The following is a 15,095-nucleotide window of genomic DNA, read 5'->3' on the forward strand; positions in this document are numbered from 1 at the left end:
CTGGTTTCAAATAAGTCTATTTGTACAGATCATTTACATTTTTCTCTTTCTCAGTTAAAAGCACACCTTTTCTCAACAGGTTTGCAATTAAGGATTTCGTCCAAAATCAAGTACGTAAACTCGGTAAATAATTACAACACAATTTTACAAATCTCCAATTTGCATTAACAACCGTCTTCAAAAATAGTTACCGACCAATGAAGGAAACTAAAATCTGTACTACTGTACTAAAACAAACACTATACGAAGCCCCGAGTATGTATGTAGACTTCCCAATAATGAGGATACAGAAAGAACAAACGAATCTGCATATCAATTTCCTGAAAGACAATGGGAAATTTAAAAAAATAGTAAAAAAAAATGTACCCCACACACGCGCACCTGCATGCGCATACACATCCACTGTCCACCCACACACCCAATTTGATATCATCTGTATCCTAGATGTGTGTATAAGCTATCACAATGATGCTTAGAAACTCATAAGTAACAATAACATTAATAACACCAGTAACAATTATATTTCTGGAAAACTAACATAACATTCTAAATATCATTATCCAATCCAAGTTTTACTCACAGTCTTGTGTAAGTCGTATTATTTTGCATGGTATGTTTCACAGCGTTGTATGTTTTGTGTATGCCGTATACCATGTACACACCAGAGGACAATCAATGCTCATAATACTAACACATGTATATCAGATATAATGCAAATTCAAGTCACCCTCTCCCATTTTAAATAATCTCAATTTTTTGTTGTTCATCTGCCGAGTGCCGACTGAATGTATTGCCATGAAATACTTACGCACTAATATATATGTATATATATATATATATATATATATATATATATATATATATATATATATATATATATATATATATATATATATAAACTCCTCAAAAAAAGGTTGGAAATCTGAGTTTGGCCATTAACTTCTCTCAACTCCCAATTTTACACAATGCATATTTGATATCAATCAAAACATCATTTAATTTTCTTTAAAATGATACCATGATTGTTATGATCATGCCATCACGAAAAGAGTAAGATTCAAAAGTGTTGGATGATGTCTTAATTGAAAAGCTGCAAAACGAGAATAAATAGTCATGAAGGGTCAATAAAGAAAATGATTATTTTGTCTGTGTCTATAGAGATGAAAATCCATTCAAATCAAGCCCCTGCTTCTTCTTTTTTGATGTTTTGTTGTGGTTTATGTAATGATGGTTCTGTGAGATAACATGGTTTGAGTCGTGGTTTGAAATACCCATGCTTTGTTTGTTTGTTTTGTGTTCGCTTGTGCAGAGGTGTTTGATTCCATGGTAATGTTTATGTTACGGTTCATGAAAACAAAAGAAATCGCTGAGAAACTCACTCATCACCACGGAAAAAGGACAGTGACATTCAATATTAAGTCATTTTGCAACGTTTGAATTTTGACATTGACCAACATTTCAAGGCACTGCACTTCCTTGTGAACCAAAATCACATCATGTAGGGTATCATTTTAAAGAATATTAAATGATCTACTCATTGATATCAATCATGAATTAATATTCACTAAAACTGAGGAGGGATTATCAATCAAAGTCAGATTTCCGAACTTTTTTGAGGAGTTTATACTGTATATTTATTTCAAAGAACACACTACCTACATCATTATTTTAATTTGTCATCTTGTGTCGGTCTTTGCCTTTGCACCCAAAAAGATCTTAAACACATTTTCCATGCACAGTGAGATAAATGTATTTAAATTCTTAGTCCGATCTCTTGTTCCTCTTCTGTTCATACTACTTGGATAGGATGGTGGTGAATAGGATTGTTGCTTTAAACGAAAGGGAGAGAAGCGACTATCACTCCAACAAAAAAGCCTACAATGAAATAGAATATATATATATCATCATTAGTAAGGAATAATAATTTGCAAAGAGTGGTATAGACAACCAGAAGCGATAATTAGCAACGGTTAATGACTTTGGGAAGGGTAGGGAGGAGTGGGGGATGATATATTATATTTGTCCGATGTTTTTCTTTTCCAGACAATATGCCAAATACCCTCCTTGAAAGAGACGGAGAAAGAGCTCTTTGCTAGTTGCTCTAGTTGCTCTACGTCTTTCGAAGTTTCTGCCAATTGAACTTGAAGTCCTAACTATATTAAACCTTTAAATCTGATCCAAAGACCCATCTCTTATAATGATGTGTGACATATTGTGAAAGTCGGCTCCTTTGAATGTGCTTCAAGATAATGGCGCTATACATTAATGTTGTTGATCATATCATCAAAATGTGCATTATGAAACATCTACTTAAAGATATGGCCATATTTATTCGAGCCGTTCTTTCACCATAAACTGTCCTACAGGGTGTGTTACATTATGCGACTCGATTGTGATGACAGGTCCATTTTTTTTTTGAAGAAAATGTATATTTTTTTCGCCATTCACATGCTTTGCTCAACGGTAGAAACATAGTTTAGGGTGGTAATTAGAGTACCGAAATAACATAAGTCGCATTTGACAAATATTTTGATTGGAAAATCATGAATGTTTATTTCAACACTTCGACGATGACAACTTTGTTATTATTCTTCACTCGTGTGATATTAAAAAGCCGGATGTTTTGGAAAACTGGTGAGGTGACAAAAGACCGATTTTGTCCATAAGCTGTAGCAGAAAAGGAATTCTGTCACATCGTTCCGTTAACGCCTTGCGGATGACTTGCGGGCAATCACCCGTAAATTCATCCACAACAAAGTTAAATCATGTTCTACGTGCAAGATACGTGCGTGATACCGTTAATGTGGGCGACCTGCGGGTAACCTGCAGATAGCAAAGTAGCCATCCGCCAGTCATGCGCAAGACTTGCATGGAACGATGCATCGCGATGGACAGTCGACTCCAAGTGCGCTTTTCCTGAAGGTACTCATTAGGTGATTCGTTATAAAAATGCTTTCAATGTCCAGCTTTCAGGTTGGAGTTTCACAATATTTGGGCCCGTGTTTCGCGCTTGCATCCATTATTTCTGTTCCTGAATAAAATGTAGCTTTTTCAAATTGGATTATCACATATCTTTAGCTCGCGCTTCGCGCTCCCATTATTTGATTGGTGAGATATGTATTCTAGCCATGGGTTCCTTTTTGGGTCAGTATATTTTTAAAAATCGGCTCGCGACTCGCACTCGAGTTAATTCTTTATTCAAATATTATCTTTTCATGATTACATAAACTTCTCGGAATGCCAATATTTTTTTGTGTCTCATAACATGAAATGTCCAAAAGTTTGAGACTGCGATGTGCCCTCGCAACATGTGCTTTGAACAGCAATCAGTGAGCGCCATAATTGACAAAAAGCGAGGTTTACAACTTTACATCTGAACATTTTCCCGCTACGCTCCCTCGAGGAAAATATAAAGCGTAAATATATCTTATAAATCGGAATCACTTCAAAAAGGCTTTGTTTCACTTGATATTTTACAACAAAACACACAACTACTTTCATGTGCTACTACTTTACGCAGATGATAATCTCATCGTGAAAATATCCGTTTGCACCAATCAATGCCCATTTTACTACGAGTGCCCTGTTTTGGCTTTGGTCTCCCCCAGCGAAAATACATTCCGCCGCCCTTGGCTACATTTGTCATTTTTCCCGGAATACATACCTATAAAGCTGCTAAAAGTACGACCAGCACTAGAAGTCGTGGAGTCCACCACTGGGATATTAGTTGGGATATTAGTCATGTTAGTTGGTAGAGAAGTGCTCGCTGTGGATGAAAGCAATATTATGTAGTGACTATTGTTTTACTTCTTAAGTTTCTGAAAAACGTGTACGTCACTGTTTCCTTTCATTACTACATTATTTGAAACAAGGTGAACGCATTCTATTCTAAACATTCTGGAGAAAAAAAAATGTTTTAGTGAATGCACATTACAATTACACAGGAACGTGGTCATTATGATCGGTATATCTAAACATGTAAATAACTAAATTAACATTAAACGAATAATCATATTCAAATAATTTCAAAGCATTTCGTATCAATAACTGTATAGTCACCTGTTAGGCTGAATTTGATGTTGAAGTTAGTTGAACCAGAGAGAGTCAAGGCACTGTATGTGACCGTGATCGTGTCTTGGAGATGATCATAAGGCTTTCTTGAAACACGACTCCTTGCATTGCCTCCGTTAAGGGACACTCGGATAACTTGAGATGTTATGTGAAGTTGGTTGCCCGAGGCTAGTGAGGCTACGGCCACTACCTCGAGGTCGTGTAAAGTTTGAACATTAATCGATACTTCCCACGTACATGACATCGTGGTAGCCGCACCAGGAAATCCCTGATGAGGAGAAATAAAAAGAAAAATACGAAATCACCAAATAACGGCGTATACATGTAGAACTAACAATCGAGAATAAAAAATAAAATTTAAAAAAATAAAAAAAACATAAGCGACATCAAAGATAAGATTCCAAAAATACATATTGCACCCCGAGCATACAGATGACGGGGGAGGCGGTTTGGGAACATGGATCATCAAAAATGTTCTGGACTAAGAAAAAAGGAGAAGAAAAAGAAAGGAAAGGGTTGAAATATACTGTTATGTATCATTTTGTGAAAATTGTGTAAAAATCTAACTATTATTACATGTTTTGCATTAAGGAAAGTAAATTGTGTGCTTATTCGCAGCTTTTCTAATACAAAAATTCCAGACGCCATATCTGACCCCTCAGAAGTTTCTTGTACTCCAAAACCTAACAACAGGAGTTGCAAATTTTGTGTCATCTCGGTAATTATGTATATCGTAGAATCTGAACTTTATAGAGGAAAAAAATCCTAGAATTTTGACATGCAATTTGGAGTCCAAGTTATTGATGAGATATGCTATGAAAATAGGAGATGATAAATTAATACTGCAATAAAAAGATTTTTGAAAATATACGATTTAAAAAAAAGCAACAGAATATTGTGCCATAAAATCATATTTTACCGGAGAGGTAATAAAAAGTAGTTCATCGGGAATCAGATCAACTGGATCAGAGTTACAGCGACCAAGCGTATCCACTTTAAGAAAGGGGGAAGAAGACAAGACAAGCTAAATTAAATTATCTCAATCATTTTTGTTAAATGATAATTATATTCATAGGAAAATGCTAGAATAGATCAAGCATCATCAAAGTATAGGGGAAGGCGGGGTAAGTTGTGACACTTTTTGCATTTTGCATGTTAGAATTGATATGAATAATAATATTGTAGAAATAATTACCGTGCCTGTAAATTGATTCTTGGGAAACATTTTTCAACTATATATAACTTTTTACCCCCACACTTAAAGTCATTGTGACCTTTGTAAAAATAAAAAAACGATGTCAAATGGCTCAACTTGCCCCATCTGTGGGGTAAGTTGTGCCACCTTCTGGGGTAAGTTGAGCCACAAAAACTATGTACAAAATGTATTCGGGAAGAACCAGCGTGCCATTTTTTTATTCAAAGTCTTTTCACTTACTAATTCTCTATGAATATTAATATCCTCTATTAAGTAAAAGAATTGTCATGTTGTTTTGCTCCTTTATTAAAGACTGGGTTTTTTTATTATACATTAGAATTACATTATTATTACATAAGAATTACCATGACTCAACTTGCCCCATGTTGGCTGGCTCAACTTACCCCAGTCCGAACTTCATGCGATATTTTCACATCCACACATTTCTTATGCATTCATCATGTAAAAGACTATGACAAGAATGAGAATCCATACCTGGACTAACAATATTTTTCATATTTCTTTGTAATATTTAGACGTGTGTGGGTAATAAGCACTGATCTATTCCACACCCTTTTCTACTTTTTTGGCTGAAATTTGTATTTTTCCCTCTAAAAAAGTACTTTTTGTTTCAAAGTTTGAAAACAATGTGATGGGGTTAAGGGTTATTCAATGGGTCATCAATACATGACACCACCATAATGTCTGACTCATTCATTAATTGCCCGGGGCTGGTGGCTCAACTTGCCCCTATGCTCAACTTACCCCCGCCTTCCCCTACCATTATCTTTAATAATGACGTTCAAACACTAATTGTTTTCCCCCATTTTCGTATGAGAAAAGGAGATTAAAATGTAAGAAATACTTCTCAGAACAAAGTGGGTATATTGTGTTTTTATATACGTTTACTTCTTTTTGCACATGGTTACTCTTACAATGGGAATAATGACTTGTATGACATATCACTATGACGTCTTAAAGGCACGGTCACACCGTCCGAGCGTTGTTGGAGCGGTCGTGGAGCGGTAGGGAAAGAGGGCCGAATTTCGCTCACAAAATTGGCAACAAAATCGAAAACAAACAAAAAACAATCGAAATCGAAAATGGTGAACGGTAGCTAGCGGTGATGATTTTTTTCTCTCCGCTCCACGACCGCTCCAACAACGCTCGGGCGGTGTGACCATGCCTTTAGACGTGTGAACTTGGACACTTGCGTTGTCATCATGCTTTAACATACATAATATTCATACCATTGTACACTGATATACTATTTGATCCCCCGCAAATCTGTAGATCATCTCCTTGACATCCCAGATCACAATCTCCTTCAAGACTACGATCCCCTAGTGTTGATCCACAGATACAGTCCTGGCCCTTCGTAAGTCCTAGATATGAACTATCACTACAGGCTGAAGCACAGGTCTGGATATCAAGAGACTGATCTCCTAAATCTGCTTTCACGCCATTAGAAAAGAATGGATCAGTATCTGTTTCATTGTAGCATCCGTCGTACCCAGGAACTAGAACAATGAGGGAACAAACAGAAAATGAATTCAGATATGCCAATCATGCCAATGGGGCATATCTAGATCTGCCAATAAAAAAATGGCGATCGAGCATGGTCTCGGCGCGGCGGGGAGGTGTGCCCCCGAAATTGGATGCAATCTGAGTTTTTGACTGTACACTTTGACCAATTAACTTTCAGTGGGTAACAATGGTAATTATAATAAAAGTCACAATAATGAAAATAATCATATTTACTCAGGGAAGCAACTTTCAATTGTTGTAAGCTATTATTTCAGCGGGGCCCTGCATTTTATACTATCATTACCTTTCACCATGTTCATACGTAGAGCGCCTGACAAGGCAGAAGGTCCCATTAAGTCTTTGGTATGACTCTGCTGCAGAATTGGGGAGAATTGGCCAAAGTGTAAAGGCCTCATACATGTCATAGAGGGATCTGAATACATCCATGTTCGGCGGAAATCTACCATGAACCGTCATCTAAACCAAAGTTTGGCAATTTCCCGGGAGATTTGGCATTTCCTGGGAAATAAAGGGAAACATGCAAGTAAATGCTGGAACGTACGAACGATTTGCAAAGAGGTACAGGGAAATGTTTCATTATGCTTGCGAAACACCTGGGCAATTCTTGAAATTATTCAAGAAGTATATTTCGTAGTAATAAATCCCCGTATTTCCAACAACTATCGAGGCAGTATTTACAGGTATCAATTACCAATAATCCAACTCTGACAAATCCTGTCTAAACCGGCAATGAGTGATCGAAAGTTTACGTAATCTGTGCCTGATTTGGTCTGACTGATGGTTAACATGGTTAAAGACATAGACAGGATAAACCTATTAGAGGACCTTTGCGACCAATGTTTCTGACCTTTGCAGGAAGGAAGACTTAGAACTACAAATGTAAGCCGTTGAAAGTTTCTCCTGGAATCAAACTGTTTCATTTTCTATGACCAGCACGCGACCTAAGAAGGATTTTTTTTACAAAGATAGAGGAAATACTAGAGTAATTAAAACGAGGCCTTTTTTAATCTTACAGGACCTGTCCGACACCATCTTGCATATTTATTTCTATATTTCTATATTGTTTTTAGAAGTGGCTCCATCAGTAATTGGCATACTCTTGTCCTTAGAGGCCCTGCAACAAAAATACAAACATAACAAACCCAATTATAAAGAGTGTACAATGTGAAGTTAAGACAACAAACTGTTAAAAAAAGAGAACAACACAAAGGGCCAGTTTATAAATTGAGGCTATTATAACGCAAGATAAAAGACTGAATGAGGATTCTGATTGAGCATTTCTTTTTAAAAAACATTAGGTACCTTTGCAAGATATGGTAGGAACGTTGTCACATGTCTCTCTCAATTCGCATTCCAACGGTCGATTAGAGTTGTCAATTTTATTACAGACTGCATATCCATCTAAGAAGAACCCTTGCGCTGGAGGTGTTGTTTCCTTAATTACCATATAGCTTTCGAATCCTTTGAAGATATACAAAAAAAATAAAGAAAGAAACAATTTATATACTTTTCCAAGTATTACTTATATTTGAAGTAGACTAAAGTTGTTTATCATTATGATGATAAATATTTGCTTAATGTAATTTTTAGAAGTATGATTTCGTTATAGAATTATGGAAATAAATAATAACATCCCTCATTCGTCTGCGTTCTACCCACCACCATGGCCTATGGTAGGCCAAAGTTTTTATATCTGTTTTGTCGCACCGGCCATGTCAGACCAGGTTGTCAGGAAAGAAATTTAATATGATAATGCAATATATAAGCATAGGTATGTTTCACTTAAATATAAACATGTTAAAATAGTTACTAGATCCAGATGAGGGTGTATACATGTTCATATGTTTGGAATATTTCCAATTCCAGCTTAAAAGCCCCCTCACACCTGATCGAATGTAGGCGGGTGAAGGGTGACGAAAGGGAAAATGAACGAAATGCACGCGAATTCAAATAGTTACTGTTTCAATGATTTGATTGAAATTTTATTTGAATTCGTTGAATTCGCGTGCATTTCTTTCATTTTTTCCCATTCGTCACCCTTCGTCCGCCTACATTCGGTCAGGTGTGAGGGGGCTTTAAGGTATGTGCACAACTATTGGATATGTTTATACCCCATCCGAGTATGTGCAAGTGTTGAAAAAATCATCAGGTGGATGTCATATTTTGTGCGAGTGTGATAGGGATGAGTTACTTTATGCACTCATTTTGATATTAAAATTCTCTGAAATGTTTTATTGAAATATTACATTTAGTCTTGGATACGGTAAGGTATATTCAGAGGTTGATTTCAGTAAATTGAGGAGAACAACCAAATGTATAATAGATCTCCATTTTTAAAGCTGAGGGAATCCACGTCGGTGACGAGATAACGACCACAACTGCCGCCGATTCTCGACAAACGTGATTCGTCACAATTCGTGTCACCATTGGGTCCTAATCTTGTCCATTAATTCGTCGAAGCCCATCTCTGATCTAGGGGCCACTCTGACGCTGTCTGCGGAGACCAGGGGACCTACTACCAAGGCAGAGTGGAGGACACATCGCCAGCTGCGGAGGCCAGGAACTGGACTAACTACCAGATGCTGAATGAGGCATATCAAGCCAAGGCAGATGACAAAGGCTCGTTTCAAACTTTATTAAATAAGTTATATATATTTGTTATCAATATCCATATAATATATTTCATGTACAACTCTATATAAGAAATCACAAGAGAACAACAGAAAGATTGAAGATATTTAAGAATAAATCTAGGTTCAACTGTACACAAAATATTTTTATATTCACCAATCGGTGTCAATTAGCAGTAACGTATAAACAAAAATTTAAGTCACATCACGTGACACCGGTAAAGCGTCAGAATCAACATGTTCAAAATAAAAGTAGCCGCAGAGCGAATTAATGCATGGGTCGTATAACTTTTCTGGTATCGTTGTATGAATAACGGAACTGGCATAATCCAGGGGATATAAACATGTAATTGCTTATTTTTCCCTAGAAATCCTAACTAAAGGTCATAAGTCTTTTCAGTCTATGTTTACATTTCATGTGTACTTACTTAGATATACAAAGAGAATAAAACAACCACGGAACTCATCAAAAGCATTCACACACTTGCATTGTGGACTGGGTGTGGTTCAACGATCATAGTTTATCAGGACGATATTCGACACCCCCTCTATCAAGGGCGGGTCCAGGATCGACCACTGGGGGAGGGGTGCAATGGTTTACAATATTATGCCTCCAGCCCTAAAGAGGTCAAGGGTCATTGCCGTAGAAGCAGATTCCCCAAATGAAAGAAGTTATAACAAAATAATAAGGGGTAAGAACCCCGCCGCCCCCTTGATCTACCCCTCGACCTCTCCCCCACGAAGAGGTGATTTAACACTTACCATGATACTGGCAGATGGCATCAGCAATTTCAGTATTCCAGTAAGTGTCATCCATACATATTTGAGCGTTTTTGCGGTCATGGAGGCTTGTCCCGGTGTTTACATATACCTCTGGCACCCCTCTCCAAACTCCTGACGCATCTCCTAACCTTAGAGAGGCTTTGGGAAGAATAAATAAAAATACATTTTCAAATTACACCACACATGTTTACTGATTGGCAAGATCAATTTATCAAAAAAATACATCCAACAATACAAGAACTTCACCTTCTACTATTTGCTTTTTATTTTCTTTGAACTGGTATTCACCTATTAACCCAGTGTTGTTTTTTTGGGGGGATGTTGTTATTGTGACTTAGAGAAGTAAAATCCAGTTGGCCTGTTTTATGACAAAATGTTGTGCTTCTCAGAGTTCGCTGAGATAACTAGAAAACACAACAATAAGATTTGAAGACGCTCCATTTTTGTATACTTGCCATGCTAGAACTCGGTAAAATTATCGTATACGCGTGAACCTTTTGTCCTTTTACACGCACAACATGGAATATTGAAAACGATCTTTGTGAAGGCCCCTGTTGCCCCCATCATGGTATTTATATAAAAACAACACCATCAACACTTGCATTTCATATCACTTTCAATAGAAAGTAAATTTAGATTTCAATATATTATTAATATGGAAAAGACCAAGAATGCAGGCGATGCACGCGTATAGCAACTGTCCATACATTACACGTTTAATTTTGCTGCGTGAATATGAACGCCGAAAGCCTTTGCATTATTACTCTTGTACATAAAAAAATTCAGGACATGAAATTACTCATGAGTGACGAGAACGGGAATTAGCACGTACATTTTGACAGAATCCGTCTTATATTTCTTACACGTCGAAGGGTCTTCAACACATAGTGCAAATATATATGATAGCATTCCACTTTCTTAAAAATAAACAAAACAAACAATTATCTCGGCTAAATCCATATAGCTTACTTAGGATTTACTTAAACCTATCTATTCATAATCTATGTGTAAGCCTCATAATATGTGATAATTAATATTCGTGAATAATTTGCCGAAAACTAAATTCAAAATATTACCATCGCCCCCGTAGGCCTATTCCATTGTGTGAATATGCCGGCATTTAAATTTCTGCAACAAAAAGTACAAAAAGCTGCAAATTAAATTGCTACAAGAGAGGGGGGAATTGCAAAAACACCCACAAGACCACATGCCCTAATATGCACCAGTACCCATCCAAACACACACGCACACACACGCAATCATAATATGATATTTAAAGATCCTTCTTCCGTATACCCACAACCATCCACACTGAATATCTTCCCCCTCGTTTTCGAATTTCACTGTATTATTCCGATTTAAATCTTCAAAGAAAAGTAAATAATCTCTATTTATGTATTCTCTTAGACTGTTGTAGATTATTCATCAGAAGCCATGAATATGACAAGGCCGTAAAGAACCGAAAAAATATAATCTTACAATCAGGGCCAGATTCAAAATATACTCACTTATCTCGAAGAAGGCAGCTGATGATGATGTTGTCAGACACGTTAAAAGCAGAGTTATTAGAAGATTAATGCCGCCACAACAACTCCCACCGACTTTCCTCTGGTTACACATTTCGAATCAAGAATATTATAATCGGGATGAATCTAACGTAGGCTAATTTTCTGTCACCCGTATGCCTAACTGTCAGAAACGAGTATGGTTGGATGTCGCACAAAACCTCGACGTTTACGTCAAAATGAGCTTCAGTGCCATAAATAGACATGACTTCGATGACGAATAATAATTCAAACAACCAAAGTCTAACCTAGCCTATGCATATTTGAACGATCTATTGCAAATATTACCATGAAAACCATTATTATCAAGCTGTAATATTTTTGTTATATGAATAGATTAAATTCACAGACAATTATTTCAATAAAGGCCCCCCTATTGACATTTTTTCACCCATATTTTCCCCGATCGGCCGCTCAAAGTCGATACGGCGTATCGCGTAAAATTGATAAGAAGTTACGAGCGAACGAAGCGAGCGAGCAAAATTTTTGATATTTCCATTACAAAAATCCAAATTCGTGATAGATTTTGACATAATATTTGGAAAATAATGTTACATTTCACCCTTATCCCTTTTCTTCTATATTTTTTTTTTGGGGGGGGGCAAAACGCCCATGTCCTACAGTAATTTCTCAGCTTTATTCTTATAGGCACTTTTTGTAATCATGATCGGTATAAGTACATAACCAAACAATTGATGCGGGCGCGAAGCGCGAGCGGAAAAAATGAGATTTAAAACCTAAAAACGGGACACTCTTTTCATGTTTTGTAAATGATGAAAAAACATGGGTATAATTTGGTATCTTCCCACATTAATAATGCCAGCGCAAAACGTGAACAGATGATTGTTTATATTCTGAACTGAAACTGGATATATATGCTCATAATGATTTAAAATTAGAGAACAAGCTGCGTATCTGAATAAACATACATGCATCCGATTTTAACCTATAATCTGGGCATTCTAAATATCCGTTTTCATCATGAAAGTAAATAAAGCGAGAGCGAAGTGCGAGCTTCAAATATTTTACATTCCGATCTGAAAAAGGACTAATTTAAGCTCTGTATTTCGAGCACTTTGTAGGAAAACTGCGAGGTGGATACTATAAATCAGATTTTTTTTTTTTAATCTGATATGTTTCATCATTATTACTTCGAGTATTGACATAGGACAGGAACATTCTAAGAACATTATGTCATCATATGAAAATGATGGCTATCTTCCTATTTTCTCTTCCTGAAAAAAAGGAAAATTTAATTATTAAATTAATATCTTATTTATTAATTTGATAAGCCTAATGAGAGCGCGAAATCTGTTAATTTATCATGGCCTGAAAACTGGACATTGAAAGCACTTTTGTAATAATGAATGAGATGCATGAGTTAGTATATTTTCAACAATCAATGCGAGCGCAAATATTTGATAAACTGTCATAAAATGGGGGTTTTAAGTAGTGTTATAGAATTAATATCGAGGTATACATATCAAATCAGCAGTCAAAATGCAAGCTTGCAGCGCTAGCTGTTAAAATTTGACTTGAATTGAGAACTTTATGGAATACAGGAAAATATTAGAACCTGACAAATCAAATTTTGCGAGCGCGCAGCGCGAGCAGAAAATGTTAATATTCAGAAGATAAAACATATTTTTTTACACAGCACTTTTAAGAAATCAATTTGTAAATGACACACACTAATGAAAGTTCAAAATTTTATATTTAAGCTCCATATTGAGCAAGATATCTAAATCACCTAAAAGGCAATGCGAGCGCGAAGCGACATGAAACATTTTGAAAATTATTTTCCAAGTCTTCCCCTCATCTTATTTCATTCACTCGTATTCCTCTTCTTATTTTTCCCCTACTTTTCCCCCTCTCTTTTCCCTTCTTTTTCTTTCTTTCCCCCCTTTTTTCTTGTTTTTTTTGCTCCTCCAATAGGGGGGCGGGCCCCTCGCCCCCTCCCCCCGGAACCGCCTACGCATTGTTACTCAAATTTTATGGTTGTTCCACCTTATATGTTTGTCATTTTTCCCTCCGAAGAAGATTCTGCTAGGATCGAAAGCTTATAGGCCCCTTTTGACTCTCTTATTTACTCCATTGGCTCTTTTTTTTAGATAAGCAGTTTACAGCAGCTTCTTTTTGCCATCAAATTTTATTTCTAACCTTGTTTTTCACATATACCGCCATAGAATTAAAAGCGCAACAAAATAATTTTTAAAACGCGAGTATTTTCGTACGCGAAGCAAGTGATTTGGTTACTACCTTCTGAGTAAAAATCGGAACCTCACAAGTCCCCAATTTAAGCGAGGAAAATAATATGTCATTTACACATTATTATTATATATGGCCTTAAAGTGTGAATTCTCCCAAATAATTTGATACCATATCTTAGTGGTATGTTTTAACTCTAGGACAATCAGGGGGTATTCTTTGCAGCGATGTAAATTCCGATTTGCGCCACAGTGAGGCATTCACTGCTATGATCAATCCAGATGTCAATGATGTCATAATCCCGTTTAATAAAGAGTGACAACTTTTGTAACTTTTCCATTATGGCAAGTACCATGGTAACCTTGATTTTTAAAGGCTACTGAGCCCTGTTGCCATGGTAGTTGCCATGATGGCAAAGTTACAACAGTTGTACTCTTTATGAAACGGGCCCCTCAATCAGCCCTCAATCCATGCACTCCGGCCTTACTTTGGCGCAAATCAAAATGTTCATCATCAATGCAAAGAATACCTACTGATTATCCAAGCGTGAAGACATACCATATAAATATGGTATCAAATTATTTGTAAGAAAATATTATTTCCAGCCATATGTTATGATTATGCGATCGTGAAATAGCTTTCCTTATATTTGTCATAGCTTTTTTTTATACTCACATGGTATAATAACGTAAACCGTATCGTACATATCGTAACGCGACGCAAATCTGTATCAAAAGCCACATATGATATAAATCATTTCTCCATGATTGTGCAGCATGGACCTTTCTTCACAAAGATCAATTGAGCATATGATTTTTTTAGAACGACTTTTTGCAAGGTTTGAGTTACACATGCGATACTGTATAGTGAATAGTATTAATATCCCGGAATTCTATCCAACCATCCAAAAGTCCCCAAAATAAATGAAAAAATGCCAAAAATCCTCACTTGACATGCACACAATAATTACATCTCTCGATTTACTCAAAATAAACCTTTATGAACTAGGGTCATTCTTATACGTATTCTCCATTGTCAGTTTGAAACTGTACTTGAAGTTTTTTCTCTGAAGAGAGATTTATTCATGTTTAATTT

At 36.3% G+C, this 15,095-nt stretch overlaps 1 protein-coding gene across 1 annotated transcript; it reads right to left on the reverse strand.

Moving 5' to 3' along the window:
• Positions 1-312: 312 nt before the first annotated feature.
• LOC121414930 (uncharacterized protein in LEU2 3'region-like) lies at positions 313-11,893 on the reverse strand. The gene is made up of 8 exons (XM_041607976.1): positions 11,736-11,893; positions 10,207-10,365; positions 8,117-8,275; positions 6,517-6,786; positions 4,991-5,064; positions 4,060-4,339; positions 3,665-3,766; positions 313-320 (listed from the first exon to the last, which is right to left on the reverse strand). Exons 1-8 carry the CDS (start codon positions 11,845-11,847, stop codon positions 313-315), a joined length of 1,164 nt encoding a protein of 387 aa, XP_041463910.1. The 5' UTR covers positions 11,848-11,893.
• Between the last annotated feature and the right edge of the window lie 3,202 nt (positions 11,894-15,095).

The sequence above is a fragment of the Lytechinus variegatus genome, chromosome 5, assembly GCF_018143015.1.
Source record: "Lytechinus variegatus isolate NC3 chromosome 5, Lvar_3.0, whole genome shotgun sequence".
Taxonomy (NCBI): domain Eukaryota; kingdom Metazoa; phylum Echinodermata; class Echinoidea; order Temnopleuroida; family Toxopneustidae; genus Lytechinus; species Lytechinus variegatus.

Excerpts from the sequence above, each read along its gene's own strand:
- LOC121414930 (XM_041607976.1), bottom strand. The coding sequence starts at position 11,847 with ATGTGTAACCAGAGGAAAGTCGGTGGGAGTTGTTGTGGCGGCATTAAT. Across the intron at positions 8,276-10,206 it reads TGCCATCTGCCAGTATCATG|GATTCGAAAGCTATATGGTA; the intron begins GTAAGTGTTAAA and ends ATATCTTCAAAG. Across the intron at positions 4,340-4,990 it reads TACTTTTTATTACCTCTCCG|GGATTTCCTGGTGCGGCTAC; the intron begins GTAAAATATGAT and ends TCTCCTCATCAG.